This window comes from Carassius auratus, unplaced genomic scaffold (genome assembly GCF_003368295.1).
Source record: "Carassius auratus strain Wakin unplaced genomic scaffold, ASM336829v1 scaf_tig00042780, whole genome shotgun sequence".
NCBI classification, from domain to species: Eukaryota; Metazoa; Chordata; class Actinopteri; order Cypriniformes; family Cyprinidae; genus Carassius; species Carassius auratus.
The window spans coordinates 1-26,468 of NW_020526738.1; the positions used below are offsets into that span (position 1 = coordinate 1).

Genomic DNA, 26,468 nt, shown 5'->3' on the forward strand with positions numbered 1-26,468 from the left:
ACAGACTATCTTTCTCTTATAATATAATAAAACTCAAAGACTTTTTGGAGTTATGAAGGATGCAGTACTACTCTATAGGTACTCAAAGATTAACAGTATATTGAGTGAAAATGAGCATTTCACCCCCCCCGTTTAAGGCTTATCATTTGTAAGTCACTCTGTGATAGAACCAGTTTTCTTATTAATTTCTGTAAATCAAGACACTGTCAACCATTCAGGCTGCTCCCACAGAGAAACAGAAAAAGGCTGTAAAATGTTTTGCCACACGTCCCAAACACTATGGCCTGTCACGCTAAAAGAAAGAAAGTTATTTTGTGAATAACTTCATGACTAAATTACACACTTCAAATTTCTGGTCAGTATAAAAGGACTTGAATAACTTGATCTTAAACAGTGAATTGTATGCTGTGCACCATATACACTGTTAGCAATTGATGTAATTTTACAATATATTTTACAACCATAGATTGTATTCATGGTTTTTATTGTAAATGCAAATGCATGATGGGAAATTGATGGACAGTCCTGTAATATTATTGTAACTACACTGTAGAAGCATTATTTTACGGAAACCACAAAGCATTGTGGGATAGCATAAAAACTGGTACTTTCATATTCTTTCTAACATAAAAAGTCCAGTTTTCTTAACGTTAAAATAAACTTTTTAAAAGGTTTGATGTTTCTCAAACATTCTTTCAACTTAATTTTGATTTAAAAATTCAACATTCTAGGAACATTGATTTGTAACATTGCAAGAACATAAAAAGGTCCAGTTTCCATTTTAGTGTAATGTTATTTTAAGGTTAGTAAAATGTTCCTGCAACATTCTCTCAGTCATTCAAACACCTGGTGTGATCAAGCAAGAAAGAAAGAGAAATAAGAACACAAACTACAACTTTCTTCAGCCACAGTCTTAGGTGAACTGAAGATACAAGACTTTAAATCTCTCAAGATCTGAATAAACAACTCCACAAACAGCATTACCAGCTTCACTTGTAGTAATACTAACCAGAATGATTTTATTTCTGTCATGCATCTACAGAAGTTCTTATTGAGAATTCACAGAGTTAGGATGTTGATGTCTTAATTAAAATGTTTTTTAGACCCTCAACTTTTGTTGCAATACTTTTTTCTGCAGTTGCAGTTGTTTCCAGAAAACATTTCTGCATATGTAAAGCAGATCAACAAGTCTGTTTTAATAACAACCAACTGACTGCACTAAAATGGTTAAAATGACCAAACTGATATAACAATAAATAATTTGAAACACTGTTGCGGTTCGTCCACTGATGTTTAACAGTGAATAAACATCGTTTTTGCTAACTTTTTGTTAAAAACATGTTTTAGATTATTTATACACTCACAGACATCAACATTTGGCGTATTAAACACAACAATGGTGACAAGTTTCATGCCAGCATACAAAACATGTTCATGGCTTCCAGCCATTTGTTGTGTTTAATACGCCAAATGTTGATGCCTGTGACTTATCTTTATATCAGTTGGGTCATTTAAACCATTTTAGTGCAGTCAGTTGGTTGTCATTAAAACAGACTTGTTGATCTGCTTTAAATGTGTAGAAAAGTTTTCTGAAAACAACAGCAAAAAAAAAAGCATTGCAGCCAAAGTTGAGGGTCTAGAGCACAACTGAAGCAAACCCTGATCTGTATGATGGTGATCTCAAAATAACATTTTAATTAAGACATCAACATCTTAACCTCTGTGAATTCTCCATAAGAACTTCTGTAGATGCATGACAGAAATAAAATCATTCTGGTTAGTATTACTACAAGTGCAGCTGGTAATACTGTTTGTGGAATTGTTTATTCAGATCTTGAGAGATTTAAAGTCTTGTATCTTCAGTTCACCTAAGACTGTGGCTGAACAAAGTTGTAGTTTGTGTTCTTATTTCTCTTTCTTTCTTGCTTGATCACACCAGGTGTTTGAATGACTGAGAGAATGTTGCAGGAACATTTTACTAACCTTAAAATAACATTATACTAATATGGAAACTGGACCTTTTTATGTTCTTGGAATGTTACAAATCAACGTTCCTAGAATGTTGAATTTTTAAATCAAAATTAAGTTGAAAGAATGTTTGAGAAACATCATACCTTTTAAAAAGTTTCTTTTGACGTTAAGAAAACTGGACTTTTTATGTTTGAAAGAATATGAAAGTACCAGTTTTAATGCTATCCCACAATGCTTTGTGGTGTCTGTAAAATAATGCTTCTACAGTGTAGTTACAATAATATTACAGGACTGTCCATCAATTTCCCATCATGCATTTGCATTTACAATAAAAACCATGAATACAGTTAATTGTTGTAAAATATATTGTAAAATTACATCAATTGCTAACAGTGCAGGAGTTTCCTGTAAAAATGCAATACATTTTTAGCAGTGTACTTAGTCGGTAGACATTTGATATTAAGAGTGAAATCACTTACCATTACATTTTCATACACAGGTTCAGTCGACTCAACATCATAGTCATTAAGTCTGTCATCATGAGCTCTGGAATAATTCATCTTTGCCATTAAAGATGAAAAATAGAGAGAATAGAGAAAGCATTGACAAATAGTTGATAATTATAATGATCTATAACAATAACCATATTTGTGTCCACAAAAATGAACTGACTATAATGATAACTTACTATTACATTCTCATACAAACTTCCAGTCGTATCAACATCAGATACTTTGTATCTGTCATCCTCAGGTCTGGAATGATCCATCTTTGACTTTGAAGAAGCAGATATATTAGTAAAGATTAAATATGTAACCATTGTTAATAAACAAATTACAACTGCATTCAGACTTTCAGTGTTTTAGATACTACACTGCTCAAAAATAAAGGGAACATTTGATGTTTTATTAACGAGGTTTGGGAGGAGTGCGTCAGATACTTAGCCTAATCAAAACTGGTGGAACACAATCAAGTTAATAAACACCATAGTATAGATACAGCTGACTTATCCATTGACGGTTTAGCAACATCCTTCCTCCACCTCATCTCCTCTATTCGCGTTCATTTTACAATTAAACAGTGAGGGGGGTACTCAAGGTTCGGGCTATTCCCGAGCTTGGAGCCCTTTACTAGACAACAATTATACTGTATGTAAGCGTGGTCTTGTGAAATCATCACAGTATAACAAGTCAGTAAAACTTCAGGGATATCAATCTGTCCAGTTAGGCTTGCCACACTCTAGACAATATTCAGATCTTAACCCATTTTAAAGACATGGGAGACAACAGACATGAAGACGGTTTCAACCGATTTTTAGCCTTAGTAAGGCCAAGTAATCCTCTGAAAGTGCACACTAGACAATTTGACCAGACTCCAAGATCACACATTTGCTGATTGTTAAAATGATTTCACAGTGACACAAGATCTCATGGAGACTCACAAGATCAAACATGACTAGAGAAGAAAAACAAATGGAGAATAATCTACATTGTCAGCTGGCTACCCTAGTGCATGTTCTGCATAGGCAGAGAGTGAACCAACTCCAGCGTAAGACTAAAAGCAGCCAAATGTATTAACAGGGTGGCCACCACTAACAAAATCATGGCCACTCCTTTGGCCACCCCACTCAAAACTGCAGTTTTTGTCCATTTTTTTTCTTGACAAGAAATGCATTTATTTAAATGCTGAACTGCCGCATCTCTTTAGGCTATGACCACATCAAACGGGAGAATTTTCAGATGCACACTTGAGCTTCACTTGAGCATCAAATAAGAGCGGAAAAGCTACAGCAGCCAAATCAGCTTCAGTAGAACAACTGTGAACTGTGGTCTGATGAGATATTGTTAGACTATTTGTCAGATTTATTTATGTATTTTTTTATTTATTGCACAAATAAATGTGAGCACAGTGCACTTATACTAGCAAATATGGGGAAATTTAAATATTTAAATGCATAAAAAAAACAAATTTTATATTCTGGCATTTATCACTGTTGACTTCGGCCTTTTTCAAATTTTCATCACTACGCATGCCTCATGCAGTGTTGGAGAGCAATCATTTGGGAGTTTCTAGAAACTGAATAAACAATAAAGTTATTGTGAGCCCCTTTATTAAAATACCTGGAGGTGAGGAATAATACAAAAATTGTCATATTCACCCAGTTTTTGATGTAATTACAGGTAAGTAGAAATTAATTGTACTTAGTTGTGTTTAAGCACTAAAACCATTCAGTACATTATAATCCATTTCTGAGCCACCCCAAACTGTTTGCTGGTCCCTCCCTGGCCAACCCATAAAAAACATCCTGGCTCCGCCACTATATATTAAACATAAAACATGTCTTTTTGGGAAAGAACTAGTCATGTAGGGTAAAAATACTTTTTTGTATTAACGGGACATAATGTGTATTTAACAAAATTACAATTTAATAATAACACCAAAAATCTATAATTATTATAATGTTTCCTTTCCACGATTATTCAAAATTATATAAATTATATATAGAGAGTGACATTTTCACTAACATTGACCTATCGCGAGTTTAAGCACTGTTAAGATTCAAGATTCAAGAAGTTATTCTTATAGTTATTGTTTCGGCTGATTTACTCAAAATAAATAAATGAATAAATAAATAAATAAAAATGGAAATGAATGGATGAATGAATTAATGGAAAACAGCCAGGGATGACAAGACAGCAGTATATCACAGTCACCGGAAACACCAGAGCCAGAGCCCTGCTCACCAGACACATTATCCCTCTCTCCAGCACTACTAAGCTTCTCAAAGAAAATAGAGGAACTGGTGTATGCTGGGACCAAACTCTACCACTCTTTCAATGCAAGGCTGCAGATATCAACCAAATATCAAAGGGCTCCCCAACCAACAAAGCCTGTGTGCCCACCTCGACCTTCTCGTCCTGTGAGAGATCTCTTGCACCTCCATCTGCTGTAGGTGAACCATAAACAACTGATAGCAGCTCTCAGTTATATGTGTCGGGTCACTGCTATAATAGCAGCAACATTCACAAATGTTTACAGAACAAGCAGGAACCCAGTGTCCCTATTGCTTTCTGTAACACCAGGCCAGCAGAGGGAGCGCTCACCTGAGTTTACCTGTGAGCTCTTCATTTGCAGCTACTTCCTGTTTGGCTGCCATATTAATTTGGCCACCACATTGCATCTTTGCGAAGTATTGCCAGTTTACCCTGCCTTACCAAGCGTTTGATTCACTGTCTAATTTTCCTGTGCATGACCAGTTTTCTGTTTCTGTTCACTACACTTTTAGATTGCATTTTTGCATGCTTCCTTGTGTATGACTTCGCTACTTGCCATTGCTGACACTGAGTTTGGATTTGTGGAACTGTTTAATAAACCCTGCATATGGATTCTACTTCAGCTTCATTATTTTTTATTTTATTTTTTTATTAAAATTGGCTCAGCTTATATTCAAACCATGCTGGCAAAAAAATATACTGAATTCAAGTTGGTTAATCCAGCTAGAGTTGAATAACATGTGAACAAATTTGATGGAGAGCATGGCCAAATGGACATGAGACTATATCCCGGCAATGCTTTAGCATTTTCAAACCAAACTTGGGGTGCTTCTCATTTCTTAATTGTTCGTCCTTGTTACCTTTCCTCACTACATTTCCTTGTGTCTTAGCCCCACCCACCCTTAGGATATAACGAAAGGATAACAGAATACAAGGAATGGAAATGAGGATGGAGAAATCAAAGGAGGAACATTGGAATTTTCTTGACATCAGAGCATCATCAGCTGCGCTAAAGTGATCTGCCCTTATGTTGTTAAAGTTTGTTAAGACATTCATAATAATTATAAATGAAGCAATATGCCCTTTTGAAATATATGACATGTATGGTTTATTTAAACTGCAAAATAAATATAAATGTAAATTATTACGAAAGATGTGAAGGGGGAGAAGAATTTCACAGAAAAAGACTCCTGTGTATCCTCCTTCATGACTCCTCAGGAAGCCTCTTCACTCCTTAATCCTCGCCTCTTCACAGTGCTATAAGATAATTAAGATGACCTAAAAGATGGCTGAGCTCGACTGATTTCCAGGTCATAAGATGGAGAATTGAGGAAACGAGGAGTTATACTGAGAAGCACCGATGGTGTCTTTTATAACAACAGTGACCTGAGAGTACCTGCATAGTTTCAGCACAGGACCATCTAGTGGTCAGGATATATGAACAATTGCTATTTTTGCTATCCAGTCAACATGCCAGACCATGCAATGACCACAGTGACATCACACTAATCTCATACTGTGATACTCAAAGTGTGAGTAATATGTAAGCTTGTTGTGAATTCAAAATGTTGTGCAGGTTGAGAGGAGGTAGTTAAAATATAGGTCACCGGGGGAACATACTATCTATTTTTACTTTTTTTCTTTTTCATTTTTCAGCAGTGCAGTGCAGTTCATTTACTAATGAGACTATTGACAATAAAAGTAATCTTGCTAACCTGAATTTCGAGATTTTCTTTTCTCTTTTTCATCCTGCTTCTCCTTAAAAGCAACAAATGTGTTAAAAAAAAAGAGTATAAAAATTATATATTGTATTAGACCTTGTGGAGCATTATTCACATTTTATTTCAAAACATTGTCCAACAAGTAGAAAGCTAAACTACCCACTGGGCAAAGTTACATCCAGTGGACGTCTTTTTTATGTATTTGCTGACGTTGAAAAGACGTCCACTGAGGAGCCAGAATGAAAGTTTTTATGGCGTCTTTTTTGACGTCTTCTGTACGTCCGATTTAGACTTTCACAGAACCTCCTTACAAGTTTAAAAACTAGTTCAAAAGTGGTCAGTGGACGTATTTTCAACATCATTGAAGGTTCATTTAGGCATAATTTATACTGTTTCTGGACCAAATCAACATTCTCAGGATTTAGACTTGTGTTATTTCAATGCAATTTCCAGACACTGTGTTTGTCCTAAAATCAAGGAAATAAAATAATCTTTATGAAATAATGAAATAACTGACGACTGAGCATGTGGTAAAATCAACTGCAAATTAAAGACATTAAATCTTTGAAGATCTCAGCAAAGGAAGATCAAACATCTCCACAAACAGCTTCATCAGCTTCACTCATTAGATTGACTTTATTTCTGTCAGACATATAGATAAGCTCTTATTGAGAATTAACAGGTTTAAATGTTTATATTTGATTCATTTGAAGGCACCATTGTGGTGATCAGTGTTTGGTTAAGTTGGGATCTTCGTCCTCATACTTCTTGTGTTAGCTTATCTCTGGCTGTTGTAGTTGTGTGTTATAAAGCACTCTTGTTGTGGCAGAGAGCGTTGAGCTCAAGTGCTAGCATCGTACTGTTAATTCAGACTAAATAATAGCAAAATAAATATATTAGTGTATTTTTTTTTTTTTTTTTGCAATTATGTTTATTTTATTGTATAGAAATCTTGTAGAAAAAAAATATACTTTTTTTGTTATAAAATACAAGATTTTGGATGTGCATCACATCAATGTACTGTACTGTAGATTTAAAAGGCTTGGAGGTTATGAATTAAAAAATAAATAAACAAAGCTAACTTCATAACTTCAGGTGCTTAATATGTGATAACTTTTTCGTCGTCAGCATAGAACTGATACCACCTGAGCTCTCTTAAGTTTGTTTCTCTTTACTGCAGTGTTTCACAAAAAACACAGTTACAGAAAAGACAGGTTAATCGAAGAAGCAGCTGGACCAAGATCCCAACTAAACCAAACACTGTCCACCACAATGGTGACAAATATCAACAATTATCAGTAAGAGTTTCTCTAGTGTCTGACAGAAATAAAGTCAATTTAATGATTATATGTTTGTGTATATGTTAGATCCTCCTCTGCTGAGATCTTCAGAGATTTAATGTCTTTGATTTGCAGTTGATTTTACCACATGCTCAATCGTCAGTTATTTCATTATTTCATAAAGATTATTTTATTTTCTTGATTTTAGGACAAACACTGTGTCTGGAAATGACACTGAAATAACATGACTCTAAATCCTGAGAGTGCTGATTTGGTCCAGAAACAGTATAAGTTATGCCTAAATGAACATTAAATGATGTTGAAAATATTTCTACTGACTACATTTGAACTAGTTTTTAACCTTGTAAGGAGGTTCTCTGAACATCTAATTCGGACGTACAGAAGATGTCAAAAAAAGACGTCATAAAAACTTTCATTCTGGCTCCTCAGTGGACATCTTTTAAACATCAGCAAATACATAAAAAGACATCAACTGGACATAACTTTGCCCAGTGGGTAACAACTACATTTTTCTTTTGTTAAAGGTTATAAATGAGGTTAAGTACCGTCAATCAAATACTGCACACATCTTACCAAATCAGCAGCACTGTGATTATAACTGAAGCTCCACAAACCACTCCAATGGATATGTACAATATCACCAGACGTCCTACAACAGAGACAAGAGTAAAACATCTGAACAGATTAGTTTGCTTCCCTTTAGAAAGAATAAATGAGCTGCTCTACCTTTAACAGTGACAGTAACAGCATCTGATCTCTGAGATCCATGTTGATTGTGAGCCTCACAGTAAAAGCTTCCACTCTGTAGTGCACTGAAACTCTGTCCAGATCCAACAGCTGACCTTTGATTCTCCTTAAACCAGCTGAAGTTCAGAGCAGGAGGGTTTGAATCACTGCTGCAAATCAGAGTCACCGAATCACCTTCCCAGATCTGACCAGACTCAGTGATGGACACTGAGACATTCCTGGGAGGATCTAAAACATTAATATAATTAGCAATACTATTAAAAAAATGTAAAAGTTACTGAACCATCATTAACTCACACATGACATTTAAAGTGACAGTTTCAGAGTATTTCTGTCCATGTTTATTTCTGGATTTGCACTTGTATTCTCCACTGTGATCAGAGCTGATTTTTGAGATGCTGTAGATTCTTCCGGATCCTACAATCATTCCTCCTTTAAACCAGGTGATTTCTGCAGGAGGGTTTGAATCACTTCTGCAGATCAGAGTCACTGAATCTCCCTCCACTATTACACCAGATGGACTGATGGACAGTGAGACACTCTTTGGTGGGTCTAAAAAAAAGACTAAAGTTATTTTAAATTTTTCCCGCCTAAACATAAACTCAACAATTAATATACTAAAGAAATGAATCCATACTCACACGTGACATTGAGCTGAACAGCAGGAGAGATGTAAGTGTGTTCCTCTACACCACAGCTGTATCTGCCTGCATCCTCTCTTCTGACTGACTGCAGCAGGAGTTGATTGTTTCTGTCTCTTCTCTCAGTTAATGGCTGTGAGTTTTTGTACCAGATGAATGTTGCTCTGTCAGTCAGAGCGCAGCTGCTGTTACATGTCAGATGGACTGAATCTCCCTCTTTCACTGTCTCAGGAGACTCCACCTGAAGATCTGAACACAACACACACATTGTATCTAGTGCTGCTTTCATACAATTATTATTATTCAACATAATGCACAGAATATGAGTGAAACCTCAATAAAGTCACCTGTGACAGTAAGAGACACTCCTGGATAACCAATCCAATTTCCATATGTTACATTAATTGTGAATCTGAAAAAGTACATGTGTGAATCTTTATGTGTCACATGACTCAGTCTGATGGTGCAGTTCTGCTGTTCATCTCCCAAATAATGAAGCCTCTGACTGTATTCAGGGTCCTCAGACAGATCTCGAAGCTTTTCAACTTTTGCAGGGTTTTTAGTCCAGAACACTTCCATGATCTGATATCCAGTAGGGTATGTGTAATTACAGCTCAGTATCACTGAAGAGTCATTTAGTGCACAGATGTGTGAATGTCTGTAATTCACACCCCATTCACCACTACAAACCCCTGAAACACAAAAGTCATATAGTGAACAAAATATCAGCAGCTTGTGCATCATGGCAGTTGTTGGGGAAATGCATGCAACATCTTCAGTGTTTCTACCCAGCTAGATTTTTTTGTTCTAAAATGTTCTAAGAACATTCCCATGGATTGTTCTAACAATGTTTTTAGCGGGTAGTTTTATTTTTTTTTTCCAAGAAACGTTCTCTCAAAAGATAGGATAATGTTCTCTAAAACATTCTAAAAATGTTTATTCATAACGTTATTGGAACATTATCCCCTACCATTCTAAGTAAGATTTAAGCAGAGGTTTAGATGTTGATGTGGATGGCTGTTTAAACTTAATAGTTTGGTTTGATGTCACCATAATGGTGGTAAGTGTTGGCTTTAGTTGTGCAATTTGACACTTGAGTTGTTGGTGTTGTTCTTTAACTGATGTAATCTTTATTATGCAACAGCAAGAGACCATGTGGATGATGATGCTGGTTCTTTGCTGATGATTAATACATCATCACATATGTGGTCTAGTTTCACCCGGTCTAATGTATGGTGTTTGTTACATGTTATTTTTTAAAGAGACTCAACAGTCAACAGTCTTAGACCAAGTTGAATTTAAAGCAGATAATTTCACCAATTTCACGCATTAGTTAAGAGATTATAGCGTTATATGAATTGTAGCATTATATTATATTATTATATTAAGCATGTCACCATCGTTGAGATTCATACACTAATTCTTTGTTATCTCTGTGTATCTAAGCATTCTGTGGTTTATGAACAATATAATTTTAAAATAGTAGACAACGCTATATATGCTATAAATCTGCAGGATATTGTATTTTACAACACGTCTGCTATAGTCACTAATATTAAGTTAACAGCATAGATTCGACTCCAGATAAAACCAGTTGATCAGACCATTACATAAAAAATTATATCTGCAAATAATCAACAACACTTGATGACACCTTTCTCTCACTGTTTTTGCTGTACCAAATATAGCTATGAACAGTAACACTGAGAAAAGTCATACTGCCTAAGTACTGATCACCATAATGGTGATGTCAAACAAAACTATTATTTACAATAAACCATTAACATTTCTGGTAATCTCAATAAGAACTTATTTCCTTTTCCATAATAAGTGCAGTTGGTAATACTTTTTATTTTTTTGGAGAATTTACGCTAGAGTTTGACACCAAACAGAGGTGGGGTTTTCACCTCTGAGCAATATTAGTCCACATCTAGTGTGATGGGAAACTTTACTAGAGTGTTAGAGAATAATGTTGTAACAATGTAATCAATAGACGTTTTTAGAATATTTTTAGAGAATGTTATCCTACATTTTAGCAGAACATTCTGGGAACTAAAATAAACCTTGCCACTGAAAATATTCCTAGAACATAAAAAAAAATTCTAGGTGGGTAAAGTGCTGCAGAGACTCACCATTAATCAAGATCAGAAACATCAGAGGAAGAGGATCCATTCTGACTGACATCAGCATAGACATCATCATCAACACCTACAAAAATAAATTAATTAATTAATTAAAAATATTAAAAACTAAAATCAACAGGGGCATATTTAAGCCATCACGAACAAGTTTTATTCATGATTTATTTTATTTATTTTCATCTTTGAAGATCATTTTAAAATTGTCTTCATTTGTAATTTTTATAGAACAATATAATTATCACTGTCAGTTTAAATGCTGATGTTTGTTAAGGTTTAGTCAGACTCAGTGTGACTGGTTTAGAAACACTCAAAAAATGCTGGGTTAAATATAACCCATCACTGGGTTAAAAAGGGACAAACCCAATGGTTGGCAGATGTAGAAATTCCAGGGATCAGAAAGTAAAAGTCCTGCCATATCTTTATTCTACCCATGAACTGATTTTACCAGAGAACCAAGAGTCAAATTAAATCCCAAGTCATCAATGAGTTAAAGTTAATGAGATAATTAAGAGACTAATTAAATGATGATTGTGCATTAGTGATGAACACCTGCCATTATTGTGTGTTACAGAGGATCAGATGCTGATGTTTTATTGGTTAAAATGAAGCCAGCATCATGGAGATCAGTGTTTGCTTCAGTTGGACTCTTGACCTTTGGCTTCATGTGTTAGATATTTCTCTGCAAAAGTATATGTGCTGTTATAAAGCAGTGCAATCAGTGCAGAAAACTATTACTAGCTGCTTTTACACGAAGTAATTATTAGGCATCAGCCTGTTTATTTCCAAGAAAAACTAAAATATATTCAGTTTTTAAATAACCTACATTGTCAAACTGCTACATACAAATGAACTGTTGGTTTAATGGTGATAATTAATTTGAAATATAATGTATGTAATGCAAATGCATTTTTGAAACCTTTTCCTAATAAAACGCACAGAAATCATGACCCAGCATATGAATCTCAACAATGGTGACAACCAACAAAATGCTTCAAGCTGAAGTGCATGCTGGGTAAAACCATAGTAAAAAAAACAAAAAAAAAACTCCCATCATGCAATGTAGCATTAATAATTATTGTAACCACTTTTGTGGATCATATGATAAGTGATCATGTCTAAAATCCTGATCCTGTACAATTTAAGCATTAAAATAATATTTATTAAATAGGACTTTTGTTGTAGTTCAGTAATAGCTGAACATCATATAACAAACCAAAGAGAGACACTCTCATGTTTTACATGATAAAAGGGCAATATAATTTGCTATTTCAAGCTTTGAATACAGCAATGTGTTAATATTTACCATGTAACACAACTGCAAGTGTTTAAAAGCAAAATACTTTGAATTATTAAAAGGGTCAAGAGCCCAACTAAAGAAAACACTGATCTCCATGATGGTGGCATCATTTTAAACGATAAATCAGCCGATCCTCTGAAACGCAGGTGTTCATCACTAATGCACAATCATCATTTAATTCGTCACTTAATTATCTCACTAACTTTAACTCTTTTAGGACTTGGGATTTAACTTGAGACTCATTTGTGACTTGAAAGGAATGACTTGGTTCCTCCTCTGGTGAAATCAGCTGCTGAGTTCATTGGTGGATCAAAAATATGACGACTTTTACTTTCTGACCACTGGACTTTACACCTCTGTCTGTAATATATCTGCTTGTTTTACACTTGTTGGCCACCAGGTGGTATTGTGAGCAAATTAAGTTTCCGGAAATTAACCCTTTTTGTGAGCCACTTGGCTTAAAAGCTTAAAGCTTCATGAGGCTTAATCTTGCCATCACTAACTAGGGGTTTAACTTGAGACTCAAATGAATGATATGGTTCCTTCTCTGGTGAAATAAGCTGCTGAGTTTATGAGTGGAACAAAAATATTTAAGGACTTTTACTCTTTGGCCCCTGGACTACCTACCTCTGGATAAAATAAACCCAACCGCTGGGTCAAAACAAACCAAGTGCTGGGGTTGTCCCTTTTTAACCCAGTTGGCATTTTATTCTCTCTCTGTTTTTACCCAGCTAGATTTTTTTTTTTTTTTTTTTTTATGTTTTAAGAACATTTTCATGGATTGTTCTTGTTAGATTTTTTAAGCTGGTAGTTTTATTTTTGTTCCCAGAACGTTCCCACAAAAGATAGGATAATGTTTTCTAAAACATTCCAAAAAAAAGTTTATTAATAATATTATTAGAACATTATCTCCTAAACATTCTAATTAATATTTAAGCAGGTGCTTTGCCTTGCCTGGTTTAAAAGTAATAGTTTGGTTTGGTGTCACCATAATGGTGGTAAGTGTTGGCTTTAGTTGTGCAATTTGACACTTGACTTGTCAGTGTTGTTCTTTAACTGCTGCAATTTGTATAATGGTAAGAACAGAAAGAGAACATATGGTTAGATTGGGGAACTGCGGATGAAAATGAGTCCTTGGCTAAAGCTGGTACAATACATGAGAAGAAAATTGTATGTTATAACTTGTGCATGGTCCCTTTATAAATAAATAAAGAAAGAAAGATGGTGCTGGTTGCTTGCTAGTGATTGATACATTATTGTATTAATGTATGGTGTTAGTTTCATATTATTTGTTAAAGCAGCTTAATGGCTCAACATCCTGATACCCATCTGAATTTAAAGCAGATTATTTCAAGGATTTGGAAAAAAAATCCTTTGTCACACAAACATTAAGATTCAGTATATGAATATCAACAATGATGACATGCTGCATGTTGCAATGTATTCTGGGTACATCACACAAAACTCATCCATGGCACCCATAAGCATGTCACCATTGTTGAGATGTATACAGTAATTCTTGAGGTCTCTGTGTGTCTAAGCACTCTCAGGTTCATTGACAACATAATTTAAAAGAACAGACAAAGTATAATATATATTTGTAGAATATTATGCATTGCATCTGCAATAGTCACTAATATTAAATTAATAGCACAGATTCAACTCCATATAAAACCAATTGATTAGATCACTACAAGAGGAAAGTTCTAATATCAGCACATAACCAACATCACCTGATGACATCTCACTCTCAAATATAGTTACAGCAGTTAAATGAACAGTAACACTGAAAAGAGTCGTACTTCCTAACTACTGATCAACTTAATGGTGACATCAAACTAAACTATTATTTTCAATAAACCAACAACACCTCTGTTAATCTCAATAAGAACTTTTTTTTTACATTTGTGACAGAAATAATTATTGCTTATAATAAGTGCAGTTGGTAATACTGTGTTTGGAGTATTTACGCTAGAGTTTGACACCAATCAGATGTTGGGTTTTCACTTTCAACCAACATTTGACTTCTGAGCAATGTCAGTCCACATGTAGTGTGATGGGAAGCTTTATTAGAATGTTAGCGAATAATGTTGTAAAAATGTTATCAATAGACATTTTTAGAATGTTTTTAGAGAATATTATCCTAACTTTTAGCAAAGCATTTTAGGAACTAAAATAAAACTATTTGCAGAAAATGTTCCTAGAACATTAAAAATGTCTTGGTGGGTTTTACTACCATTCTCAATATTGTAAAATAAAGACAGAGAGAGGGTAAAATGCCAGCATTTATTTTCCTTATACATGAGATAAAAACACGTTTGTTTATTTTTATTTTTTGTTTCCTATTCACTGGTCAGTTTGCTTAGACCAACATGCGAAAATGCCATTGCATCCAACCCCCACCCCCCATCAGCACAAAATAAATAAATAAATAAATAAATAAAACAATTCACTCTACAAAGTTTGGCCAAATATAATAGTCTTTCTAGCTGAAGACCAGCTTGATTTTTGAACAAATAAAGTTTTAAAGACAGAGAGTTTTAACCGCAGCTGTATTTACTCACTAAGCTGCCAGATAAAATTTGTATTTTAATGGAAGTCACTCCAGTTCTCCTGTTTATATGAAACCTAACAGAAGATACAATACACACGGATAATGGAATTTTTACTTTGATGTCAGAGTTTACAACCAAACAAACAAAACAAATAAACAACAACAAAAACATTTACATTTAAGAAAGTTCTGAACTACTGTGGGCATTAAATACAAAATCACTTTGCCTTTTGACGTTAAACCTTAGAGTGAGTTATCTCCTCTTAAACAGAAACACACAAAAGATATGTGATGATGATGAATCTGAAGAAAGATAATGAAAGAAGCTCTTACCTCTTTCACCAACACTCATGACCAGTGATAGCACAACAAATGATCAGGATGAAAGCAGCACTGTGGTTTTCACACTCTCATGTGATGCATCTACATTATATTTTAATATGTGGTTATGACACTTCATCTTCTGCAGATAGTTGCAACAATTGGCCATCATCACAATGACGTCATTGGACTGAAGACATATAACAGAAGTTAAATCTTACATCAGTCCTTACATTGAAAGTCCATGCATCAGGCCATATAATGTTTTCAAACATATGCATATGTTCCCAATGAACCAAGCAAATAATTACTTGATTTTGCATTTGATTATTCTTGACTAATTAATAGAAATGTGGTAGTTAAATAAAAGGAACAGCTTTAAAACTCCTCATGCTTTCAGTTTCAGCTCCTTCCTATTTATTTATTCATTTATTTATAATAAGTCCTCTATATCAGTTGAATTGCTCTAAAGATACCCACAGGGCCTGTCCAAATACTCACATGTATACTTTATTGCATGACATATTTCCTGTATTTGGCCCAAGTGTTCAAGCAAATGTGAAGACCAAGTGTGTGTGTGTGTGTGTGTGTGTGTGTTTTATAAACATAGAAATTCAGGAGTTCCTACTTTTTGTATCAGATGACACAATTTAGTAATTGAGATGCCTGTAAAAAAAAAGGAAATATTTTACAAAACACACATCTTTGCACCAATATCAAGTATCTCAGGAAGGTCTATATAATAGTTGTTTTATTGATTGATTATAATAAGACTATGATAGAGGAGCTTCTGAATTTTAGAATCAACTGAGACAATTGTTGAGATAATTTTATTTTGTAACATTTCTGCAACATTTTGTAACATTTTGTAACCCATGCAATCCCTTATCAGTACAATCACCTGGGAGAGGAAAGAACTCAGACTGCGTGTGATCTGACACTCTCAGTTTACTTGAGTCTCAAACAAGCATATATACCACAGTGGTATAAAGGAACTGAGAAAAAAAATGTGGCCTCACACTTTCAGTGTCTCACACATCAGGACCTCAACCTAAAGCAGTTCCCAGAATATGTTGAAGGAAGTTCAAGTGTGTCACTTAAGCATGCAAAATATTGTGTGTCTAAAAAAACAGAGATGAAAGATAAATGATAAAAGTTCTTAACCAATTCAAATGATTCACTGATCTGAACACACCATGCTGAGGACAGCTGCTGGTAAAATATGTTTAAATCCAAACAAAGACTGGAATCTATATGACAGTTGTAAAAGTGAAAGTAAAAAGTAAAAGTGTAAAAGTGTTGGAACATGGTCACCAGCAACGTTGAAAATACCACAAAAAGTATGTAAAAGTATGTAAAGTTCTAACAGTGTCTCACAGGAATCAAACGGCAGAAGACTGTAAACTATTGCAGTATCAGATATTTATTTTCTGCCTTGAACACACAAACAATGAAGCGTAAGGTTGAAAAAACATGTAAATTAATCAAACAGACTATACCGTAAAGATTGAAAAGGTGAAACACATTGGATTAAACACTACTGTATCAATTCATTTGGCCTTTCCGGGCTTCAAAAACACTATGGACTCATTATGTTTAGCTGAAAGAAAGAAAGAAAGAAAGAAAGAAAGAAAGAAAGAAAGAAAGTTAAATAATAAGATACCCTACATTTCCCTGGTAATGACTTATTTCTTCCGTCAAACTTAACCTTACGTTCTCATAAAGAGGTTCATTCATCTCAAAACAACAAGCTTCACATCTGTCATCATGACCTCTGGAATGATTCATCTTTGACATGGAATAAATGCATAGAGATAAAAGAATTAAAGTCACATATAAGAATTTTTAGTCACATTCATACTCTTCAGAAAAATCCATGACTATTATCATCTAGTCTAGTTTTAGTCAATGAAAATTGTATTTTAGTCTCTTCTTAGTAATGCAATTTTATTTAACCCAGTCAATATCATACCTGGTAGTATAGACAAAACCAAAATTTTATTTTAGCCAAACCCATTTCAAACAAGGTTATCTTATTATATTATTTTTACCTTATAGACTCAAGAATACATCCATTCCACACACAAAAACCCTCTGATTTGAATTTACAACGTTTATTTTACCCACTGTAGGGTTCCACGTTAATAATGCAAATAAGTGGTTTCCAGATAAGTTCTGACTGGGCCAATTTCTATAGGGAATTGAGAAGCAAATAAAATAAATGTTGATTGATCTCATCATCCAAGGGCTGCAAGTGAAAGAAAGCCTGTGTGGTTAACACAAGGCAGGCCTGCAGCTATACTTGAAAAGTGCTATAGATTATTTTTATAGCGGTGTGGTTGACCACCCCTGCAATGTTTCCATTCTGAACTTTTGACACTCTGTCTAGACTGTGATGAAAGTCATGTACATGTGTGTATGAATACATGTGATTACCAAATAAGGAGTAATGTGGTGGGGGGCCGGCATGGGATTAAATACAAATTGTATGCAAGAGCCATAAAAGGCCCAAGAGTGTTGAGTTTGAGGCTGTACTCCGTGGTGAAGACTTCTTATTTTTATTGCTTATGAGTTATTGTCTATTAATAAAGCGAAACCATTACAAATGGTGATGCATTAAAACTTTATTAAAAGAAGAGTCTCAGAGCAATTTATTTATGAATAACATATTCTTCTGGAACTGAATATTCCTACTAAGCCTCAAGTGGCTCGACTCAGCTGAGAAGGTGTGTTCAGGGAGGAATCCATATCGGAGTCTCGGAGGTAAGAGCAAATGGTTATTACCTGCTAATGAGAATGAGGAATGTACATTAGATAATATATGGAGTTCCCTCGACTGATAAACACAACACAACCAAACATGTTAGAAGTACACACATCGGTCTCTTTCTCTGTGTCAGACTTCACTTTGTTGTCGTCTTCTAAATATTGCCTTGAGTGGGGCTTGAGGAAGTGATGTCACCTGGGTCTACGCAGTGCGACCTGATGCAGTCCTTGAAGTGAGACACAGGAAACAGAAACGCTGCAAAATAATAATAATAGTAGCATGGCTGAACGAAACGAAATAATGAATAATGAATGATACACAGCAGACAATTGAGTTGTGTTAACTCATATTGTTTTACTCTGAACTATTAACATCAATACAAAACCACTAGAGGGGATGCTTATCACAGAATGTTGATACCCAATAGTACATACATTACACTTTCATCCCCACCTAGATTATTCAACTCGAGAAACATGAAATGCATAACTATAAACTTACTGCATAAAATTTACGGTTAACCTGAACAATTTTGCCAACTACAACAAAACTACAAATCAAGCCTATGGGGCGGTTTTCTACATCTCTCAGGATAACGTCTCTGTGAGGAAGCAGATAACTATGACTCAGTTATAAAGCTGAATAAAGAGGAAGTAACTAAAGCAGACAGATGTAGAGACAGAGAGATTCACACAGAGATCATTCAGCAGAAAGAAGACTGAACTCAAGTCACAATGAAGATCCTCCTCATCTTCTTCACTTTCTACCTGATCTCAGGTCAGAGCTTTTCTCTTTCATCACTGCAGTAATGATGCTGTTTTCTGTTCATCAGCTTTCTGATCACAGTATTAATCTGATTGACAGCTGCAGAAGACATTGATGTGTCTGGATATTCTGGAGGAAGTGTTATTGTTGATTCGGGAGAACTGTGGTACAGTGACTCTGTTAAATACATGGCCAAATTACCAAAGTGGGAAACAATAATAAATGATACGAAACATGATAAATGGATTAATGAAGGACGGTTTACACTGTTTCGAAACAATGAGGGAAACCTCATGATCTACATCAGAGATATAAATCAACGAGATGCTGGAAGATACGCAATTGATGTTCTTCAAGATCAGCGTATATATATGATTCTGAACATAAAAGGTCAAACAAATTACAATCAAAATCTTTGTTTAATAAAACTAACAATTTATAATATATATATATATATATATATATATATATATATATATATATATATATATATATATATATATATATATATATATATATATATATATTTTTTATCTTTGTAAAACATTACAGATTCATGTTGTAACATGTCAAATAGAGTGATGCTGGACACTGGAACAACTGAGACTTTCAGCTGTGAATATTCACAGAATTATATTAATAATCCTAAAATCATATTCAAAGAAGGAAGAGACTCCATAGAAAGTATTTACAGCAGATGGAAGAAGAAAGAAAGATTCAGTATTTCTGATGACAAACATAAAAACCTCTTCACTGTGAGAATCACTGCTGTGAGACCAGATGATGGAGGAGTTTATTTGTGTGGAGTTTGGATCAACAGATACTCGTACAGTTACTCCATTATTAATACTGTTCATCTACATATTATTGGTGAGTGAAAAAAATAAATGAACAAATAATATATATATATATATATATATATATATATATGTATATATATATATATAAAATATATATATATATATATATATATATATATATATATATATATATATATATATATATATATATATATATATATATATAAATCTGTGTTTGAAACAGATTTAATGATACAGAGATGGGACCAAGTCACACATGTGCAAGTCTCAAGTAAGTCTCAAGTCTTAACCTTCAAGTCTCAAGTAAGTCCCAAGTATTTTTTTGTTGGGCAAGTCAAGTCAAGTCAAGTCACAAGCTATGTCAAGTCAAGTCCAAGTCAAGTCACCTTAATATTGTTATTCTACCTGCAGAATCTGATCTTAATAAAGTTAAAAGACAAGATATAAGTAACTGTCAGTAAATTAAAATAATTTGGATTTGCATTGTAAATACTCATGTTCAGTAAAATACATCATGGAATCAAACAAAATTGTAACTTCCTAAAATTATTTATTTTTCACTTCTGCCAACAGTGTTTGAAATGTTTTACATTTTCCTCTCTGAACACCTCTCTCTCTCTCTCTCTCTCTCAAACACAGTTTACATACAACATTAAACTGTTACATTTCTCCTCTCTCTCTCTCTCTCTCTCTCTCTCTCTCACACACACACACACACACACACTCTCTCTCTCTCTCTCTCTCTCTCTCTCAGATTATAGAATATAAATATGACGTATTTTCATACTTTTTTGTTATGTACAGTACAGACCAAAAGTTTGGACACACCTTTTCATTCAAAGAGTTTTCTTTATTTTCATGACTATGAAAATTGTAGATTCACACTGAAGGCATCAAAACTATGAATTAACACATGTGGAATTATATATGGAATTATATACATAACAAAAAAGTAGCCACTTTTTGTTTTGATTACTGATTTGCTCACTCTTGGCATTCTCTTGATGAGCTTCAAGAGGTAGTCTCCTGAAATGATCTTCAACAGTCTTGAAGGAGTTCCCCGAGAGATGCTTAGCACTTGTTGGCCCTTTTGCCTTCTGTCTGCGGTCCAGCTCACCCCTAAACCATCTTCGATTGGGTTCAGGTCCGGTGACTGTGGAGGCCAGGTCATCTGGCACAGCACCCCATCACTCTCCTTCTTGCTCAAATAGCCCTCGATGCCTTCAGTGTGACTCTATAATTTTCATATTCATGAAAATAAAGAAAACTCTTTGAATGAAAAGGTGTGTCCAAACTTTTGGTCTGTACTGTACATAACAAAAAAGTATGAAACAACTTAAAATACGTCATATTTATATTCTGTATATATATATATATATATATATATATATATATATATATATATATATATTAGGGGTGTAACGATACGCGTATTCGTATTGAACCGTTCGGTACGAGGCTTTCGGTTCGGTACGCGGTACGCATTATGTACCGAACGGTTCGTTGGACTAATTAATTATATTTGGAAAATAAAGAAAAAATTTTGAAATATAATGATATGCGTTCAACAAGGTAGCCCAATAACCCAAACGACGTAACAGGCAACGCCCCTGACACCCCCGAACAAGAAAAAAAAAACACCAGCTTATATGTTTATGTTAGGCTACTCAGGTCAGGCGTTCGCTCACTCAGCACGCGCTGAAGGCTCGTTTCAAAAATGGCCAATGCGTTTAACAGACCACAAATAGAAGATCCTCCAATAACCAACAGGTCTGGTGTTTGGGTGCACTTTACCAATCGATCGGGGCATCCAAACAAGCACGGTAATCAAAATGGACTAGTACTGTACTGTGTCGGAATTTCCTGAGCAGTACGATTCAATTAACAGGCCTGCACGTTATAGAAGAACTGTTATAAATAGAACGTATGCACGGGCAGTTTTGAAAACTCCACCTACTTTGCTCTTGGCATAGTGCAGCGCAAATCGCGTTGTATCTGAAGGGCAACGCTGAGCCCAGGGTCCAGCGCCGCGCATACCGCGTCCTGTGTGAAAGACCCTTTAGTCATTTTGCAACGAGCCTTCAGCGTGTGCTGAGTGAGCGAGCGCCTATAGTGGAAAACGCATGTTTTAAGAATATGCTTAATGTAATTGAGCCCCGTTACTATATTCCTTCACGAGCCCATTTCAGCCAGACCGTAATTCCTGCTTTGTTCCAAAAAACATAAGCCCTATAGAGAACCAATTGAGTAAAAACACACTCAATATAAAGAGTTATAGAGTTCCATATGAAAAGTTACATCTTTGTATTTGTTCATAACTACTACAACAATATAACATTTTCAATTTTTTTTAATAAGGAGCTGTTTTTGTTTTATACAGTATGCTGCTAAGAAAACACCATAGAAGATGGGTAAAGAATAGATCATTGTTCAATGTAAAAAAAAACAAAAAACATACTTTGTTGCCAATTTGTTCTTTTTGCTGTATCTAAAACGTACCGAACCGTACCGAACCGAACCGTGACATCAGTGAATCGTACCGAACCGAACCGTGAATTTTGTGAACCGTTACACCCCTAATATATATATATATATATATATATATATATATATATATATATATATATATATATATTCTGTACTGTACTGTACAAGTGCTAATATATATATATATATATATATATATATATATATATATATATATATATATATATATATATATATATATATATATATATATATATATATATATATATATATGCACTTCTCATGATTGGGTAATCGCGGCAGCTACATTAGTTTTTCTGATTAATTGTTTTGCTCTATGAGAAAGACAAGGTAACAAAATATTCGGGGCTTATGCCCCCTTAGCCCAGCCCTAGCGCCGCCCCTGGAATGCGTTTTTTGACGGCCTGCTAGCGGATCATTAGGGGCCGTTCATATCACGTCTTTTGCGCGCGCAAGTTCGTTATTTCCAATGTAGGCGCGCGGTATGCGCGCTCATAATGATAGCAACGCGCGCGCGTCGCACCGCATCGAGTTAAAAACATCTAAACTTTTCAGAATGCCGCAAGCGCACCGCAGGTCATGTGACAATAACTAACCAATCAGCTTCATCCTTTCCCGTATCAACGTTGAAAGCTCAGCTAAGATGAAGGAACAGCTGTTCATAGCTGTATATGGATTGCCATTTTGAAATGAATTTAGTAGCAGAGCTACTGCGAGCGATTTTTAGTGCTGCAAATCCATTTATACTTTGCTGAAATTTCCGCGTCTTCATTGAGAGAGAGCGTGTCATGGATGCTTAGCAACGACAGACGCCCCAGGAGCACTTCTGTCCGAGCGCTTTGGAAAGAAGGAGAAAGCGGCGCGACTAGCGTTTTCCACGCGTTTTTAGGCGCGAACTATTGAAGACAAAAGCGATGACCCTCGGTACCTCTCAGGCTGACATGTTGATGTGATGTGATATCTGATTTAAGTGGGCGTGGTGTGTGTAAGGTAGAGAGGGCATGACTGATGATAGTGTCCTGATCCAGTCACGACGCTATTCTCAGCCTGCGCTCCAGCTGAGTAATCAACTTTATTTAAAAAAATAATTTATATATTTTATATTCAAACTGAAAACATGATGTGATTAACACTCAAGTCATTCAAGTCATTGTGTCTCAAGTCAAGTCAAGTCCCGAGTCTTTAACTTCCAAGTCCGAGTCAAGTCTCAAGTCCTAAAAATAGCGACTCGAGTCGACTCGAGTCCAAGTCACCAAGTCACAAGTCCCCATGTCTGTAATGATATGTGTGATTGACAGCTAAAGTGGGCGTGTCTAGTGTGAGCGTCTACTCTGGAGGTCGTCTGATGATCAAGTGTGAACATCCTCAATACAAAACCAAACCAAAATACATCTGTAAAGAATCAGACGGATGCTCAGAGAGGAAGAGTCCAGGAGTTCAGGATGAATGGATGGAGAATGGAGATGTTTCTTTATATGACGACACCAGAGCAGGAGTCTTGATGGTGTTTTTTAGAGAGCTGAAAGCTGCAGATGCAGGAACATACAGGTGTGGAGTGAAAGTATCTGACTATACTGAGAGATTCACTGAGATACAGCTGAGCGTCAGACACGGTGAGGGACAGAGGATACTTTAACTGCATGTATGATGTGTCTATTTGACTTTTTGAGTAAACTTATCTTACTTTGTAGATGCAAAATATCCAAAGAGAGTGACAGAATCTGTGTATCTCGGTGGAGAAGTCATCATCACCTGTCAGATCCCAGAGAAACATAAAGTTCATTTCTGTAAAGAGGATGATAATCACATCTGCCAGAACATCAGCTCATCTAAAGTGACAGAAATGAGTGGTTCATCAGAGAGAAATGAAGAGAGAGTTGTTACAGTGAGCATCAGTAATGTGAGTGTGAGAGATGCTGGAGTTTACTGGTGTGGAGCAGAAACCAGAGACACAGATCTGACTTTCATCTCCCTGAACACTCAAATTCAGCTCAACCTCATCAGTGAGTCCATTCAGATGATTTCACTGCAGTAAACACTGTTCACAATCATGTGTGTCAAATATCTGTGTTTGATTGTTTTAGTGCCTCCAGTAGTGAGACGTGAAGGAGAATCTGCTGAGATCTTCTGTCCTTATGATTCAATCTATAAATCAAAGCTAAAGTCTCTCTGTAAGGGGAAGTGCTCCACTAGAGACAGAAATCCTCTCAGTGAGACTGTGAGAGAAGAGAAAGAGACCAAGACTGACAGATTGACTCTGAAAGATGACGTCACTGCAGGTGTCTTCACTGGGACCATCACTGCACTGACAGCAGAGGATGCTGGGAAATACTGGTGTGCAGTGACATTAGAAACAGAGCTCAATTATCTTCACACTCATCTGATGGTCATCATGAACGAGGGTGAGGAAGGTTTCTTCATCTGAAGATGTCAAACTCCGGCTGTGAATTAATCTTCTTGTGTCTGTAATCATTTCCAGAGCTGAACTTGACTAAGTATGAAGGAGACGACGTGTCAATCCAGTGCAAACATCAGGATGAAGATCAGAAAAGCTTCTGCAAAGCACATGAAGCCTCCATGTGTGTGAAGGATGGAGTTTCATTGGAGATGATCAGAGATGATCGATTCTCTTTCAGTGATGAAGCATCTGCTGGAGTCTTTACTGTGAACATCACTGATCTGAGAGAAGAGGATTCTGGGATATACTGGTGTGGAGATCACGTCATCACTAAAGTGCATTTAAATGTCAGCAAAGATAAGAACAGGAGTAAGAACTTTATTTTATTCACACTGTCAATGTTTGATGAACACAGTGTTTTAATTTCAGATCAAAACCACAGAGATGAGCTGAAGGTTCAGAGAACTAACAGACTAACAGTCTTTATTCAGGAAACCCACATGAGACTCACAGAGAGATGAACGAGAGTTGTGTGCATGTCTGCAAAAGAGAGACTAAAATATGCTAATTTTCCTCCATAATTTAGTTTAGTTTAATGAAGTAATTGTATTTCTAATGCATGTTGAACTATCACTCTGTATGTTTGTTTCATTCTCAGATTTCTCCAGGATCATCATTATTATCATAATCATTTATGTGTGTGTGATTCTGCTGCTGATCCCTGGATTCACTCTGACTTTGTGCAAATTAAGACACAAGAGACGAGGTGTTCATTTTTTAACTCTTGAGTCATTTAATTAAATAGTTTGATTGTCTGTGAGCTGCTTCAGTAAATATCAATCAATAAGTTTCTGCTGACATTTAATGTTGATCTAGTTTCTCTTTCTCTGAATAAAATATTTTGTTTTGGGTAATTAGGAAGAATCTCAACATCAGACAAGAGCAAGAAGAAAAATATGATGGTGAGTTACACTTTGTGTGTTTGTATATTGTTCTTATGATATATTTTCTTGTTTTAAAATACATTTTCTCTCATATCCATGTCAAGTCATCATGTGCAGACAGCAGACATGATTCTCTCTCAGATCCTGGATCAGCTCAAATTAACAGCAATAATGAATTACCCACAATCCCCTCTGATGGACTCCTGTACACTGCTGTCAGTTTCCAGAAGCATGAAGAGTCTCTCAGTGAAGCTACAGTCAGATTCAGTAAGAATGAGATTCACTCTGATTACACATCTGTCAGTCACCGCTAACTCAACTAACTATAACAGGTCATAGATCTTCACACATCTGTATTTAAAAACAAAAATAGACTATGATATGCTATGATTATGACTATGATATATTATGCATAATATTAAGTTATTATAATTCGTTAGTAGAGTTGTTTGATGTGTGAGGGTTGTTCAAGTCAGTGTGTAAATAATGAGTTTCCGCTGCTGCTCATGTTGCATCTTTCTCATGTTTAAAATAGTTTGTCATCTCAGTTTATCTGGGTGCGATGAAAACAGGAAATAAAACCCTTGATTGACACTTTTAGAAGGACTGTAAAGTTTCCACTCCATATTTAGAGACACAGCAGCCATAGACCGTTAATAAAGACTCTTTTATAGCAGTGATATTTCTGATGTTTTACAGTAAAATCATATATTTTATCAATTTAAAATTAACACGTTTTTCTAATATTTTTACAAACATTAACTGAAAAATTAACAACAAAAAAAACTTTTCTTGTT

The 26,468-nt window shown here is 35.3% G+C and overlaps 1 protein-coding gene and 1 pseudogene across 1 annotated transcript; one reads left to right on the forward strand and one right to left on the reverse strand.

The window, feature by feature from the left end:
* Positions 1 to 241: 241 nt before the first annotated feature.
* LOC113086157 (B-cell receptor CD22-like) lies at positions 242 to 11,351 on the reverse strand (annotated as a pseudogene).
* Positions 11,352 to 19,713: 8,362 nt separating this feature from the next.
* On the forward strand, positions 19,714 to 26,043 carry LOC113086154 (polymeric immunoglobulin receptor-like). Its single transcript, XM_026255343.1, has 8 exons — positions 19,714 to 19,870; positions 23,628 to 23,942; positions 24,021 to 24,332; positions 24,414 to 24,731; positions 24,809 to 25,096; positions 25,386 to 25,493; positions 25,646 to 25,689; positions 25,776 to 26,043. Exons 2-8 carry the CDS (start codon positions 23,675 to 23,677, stop codon positions 25,983 to 25,985), a joined length of 1,548 nt encoding a protein of 515 aa, XP_026111128.1. The 5' UTR covers positions 19,714 to 19,870; positions 23,628 to 23,674; the 3' UTR covers positions 25,986 to 26,043.
* Positions 26,044 to 26,468: the final 425 nt, after the last annotated feature.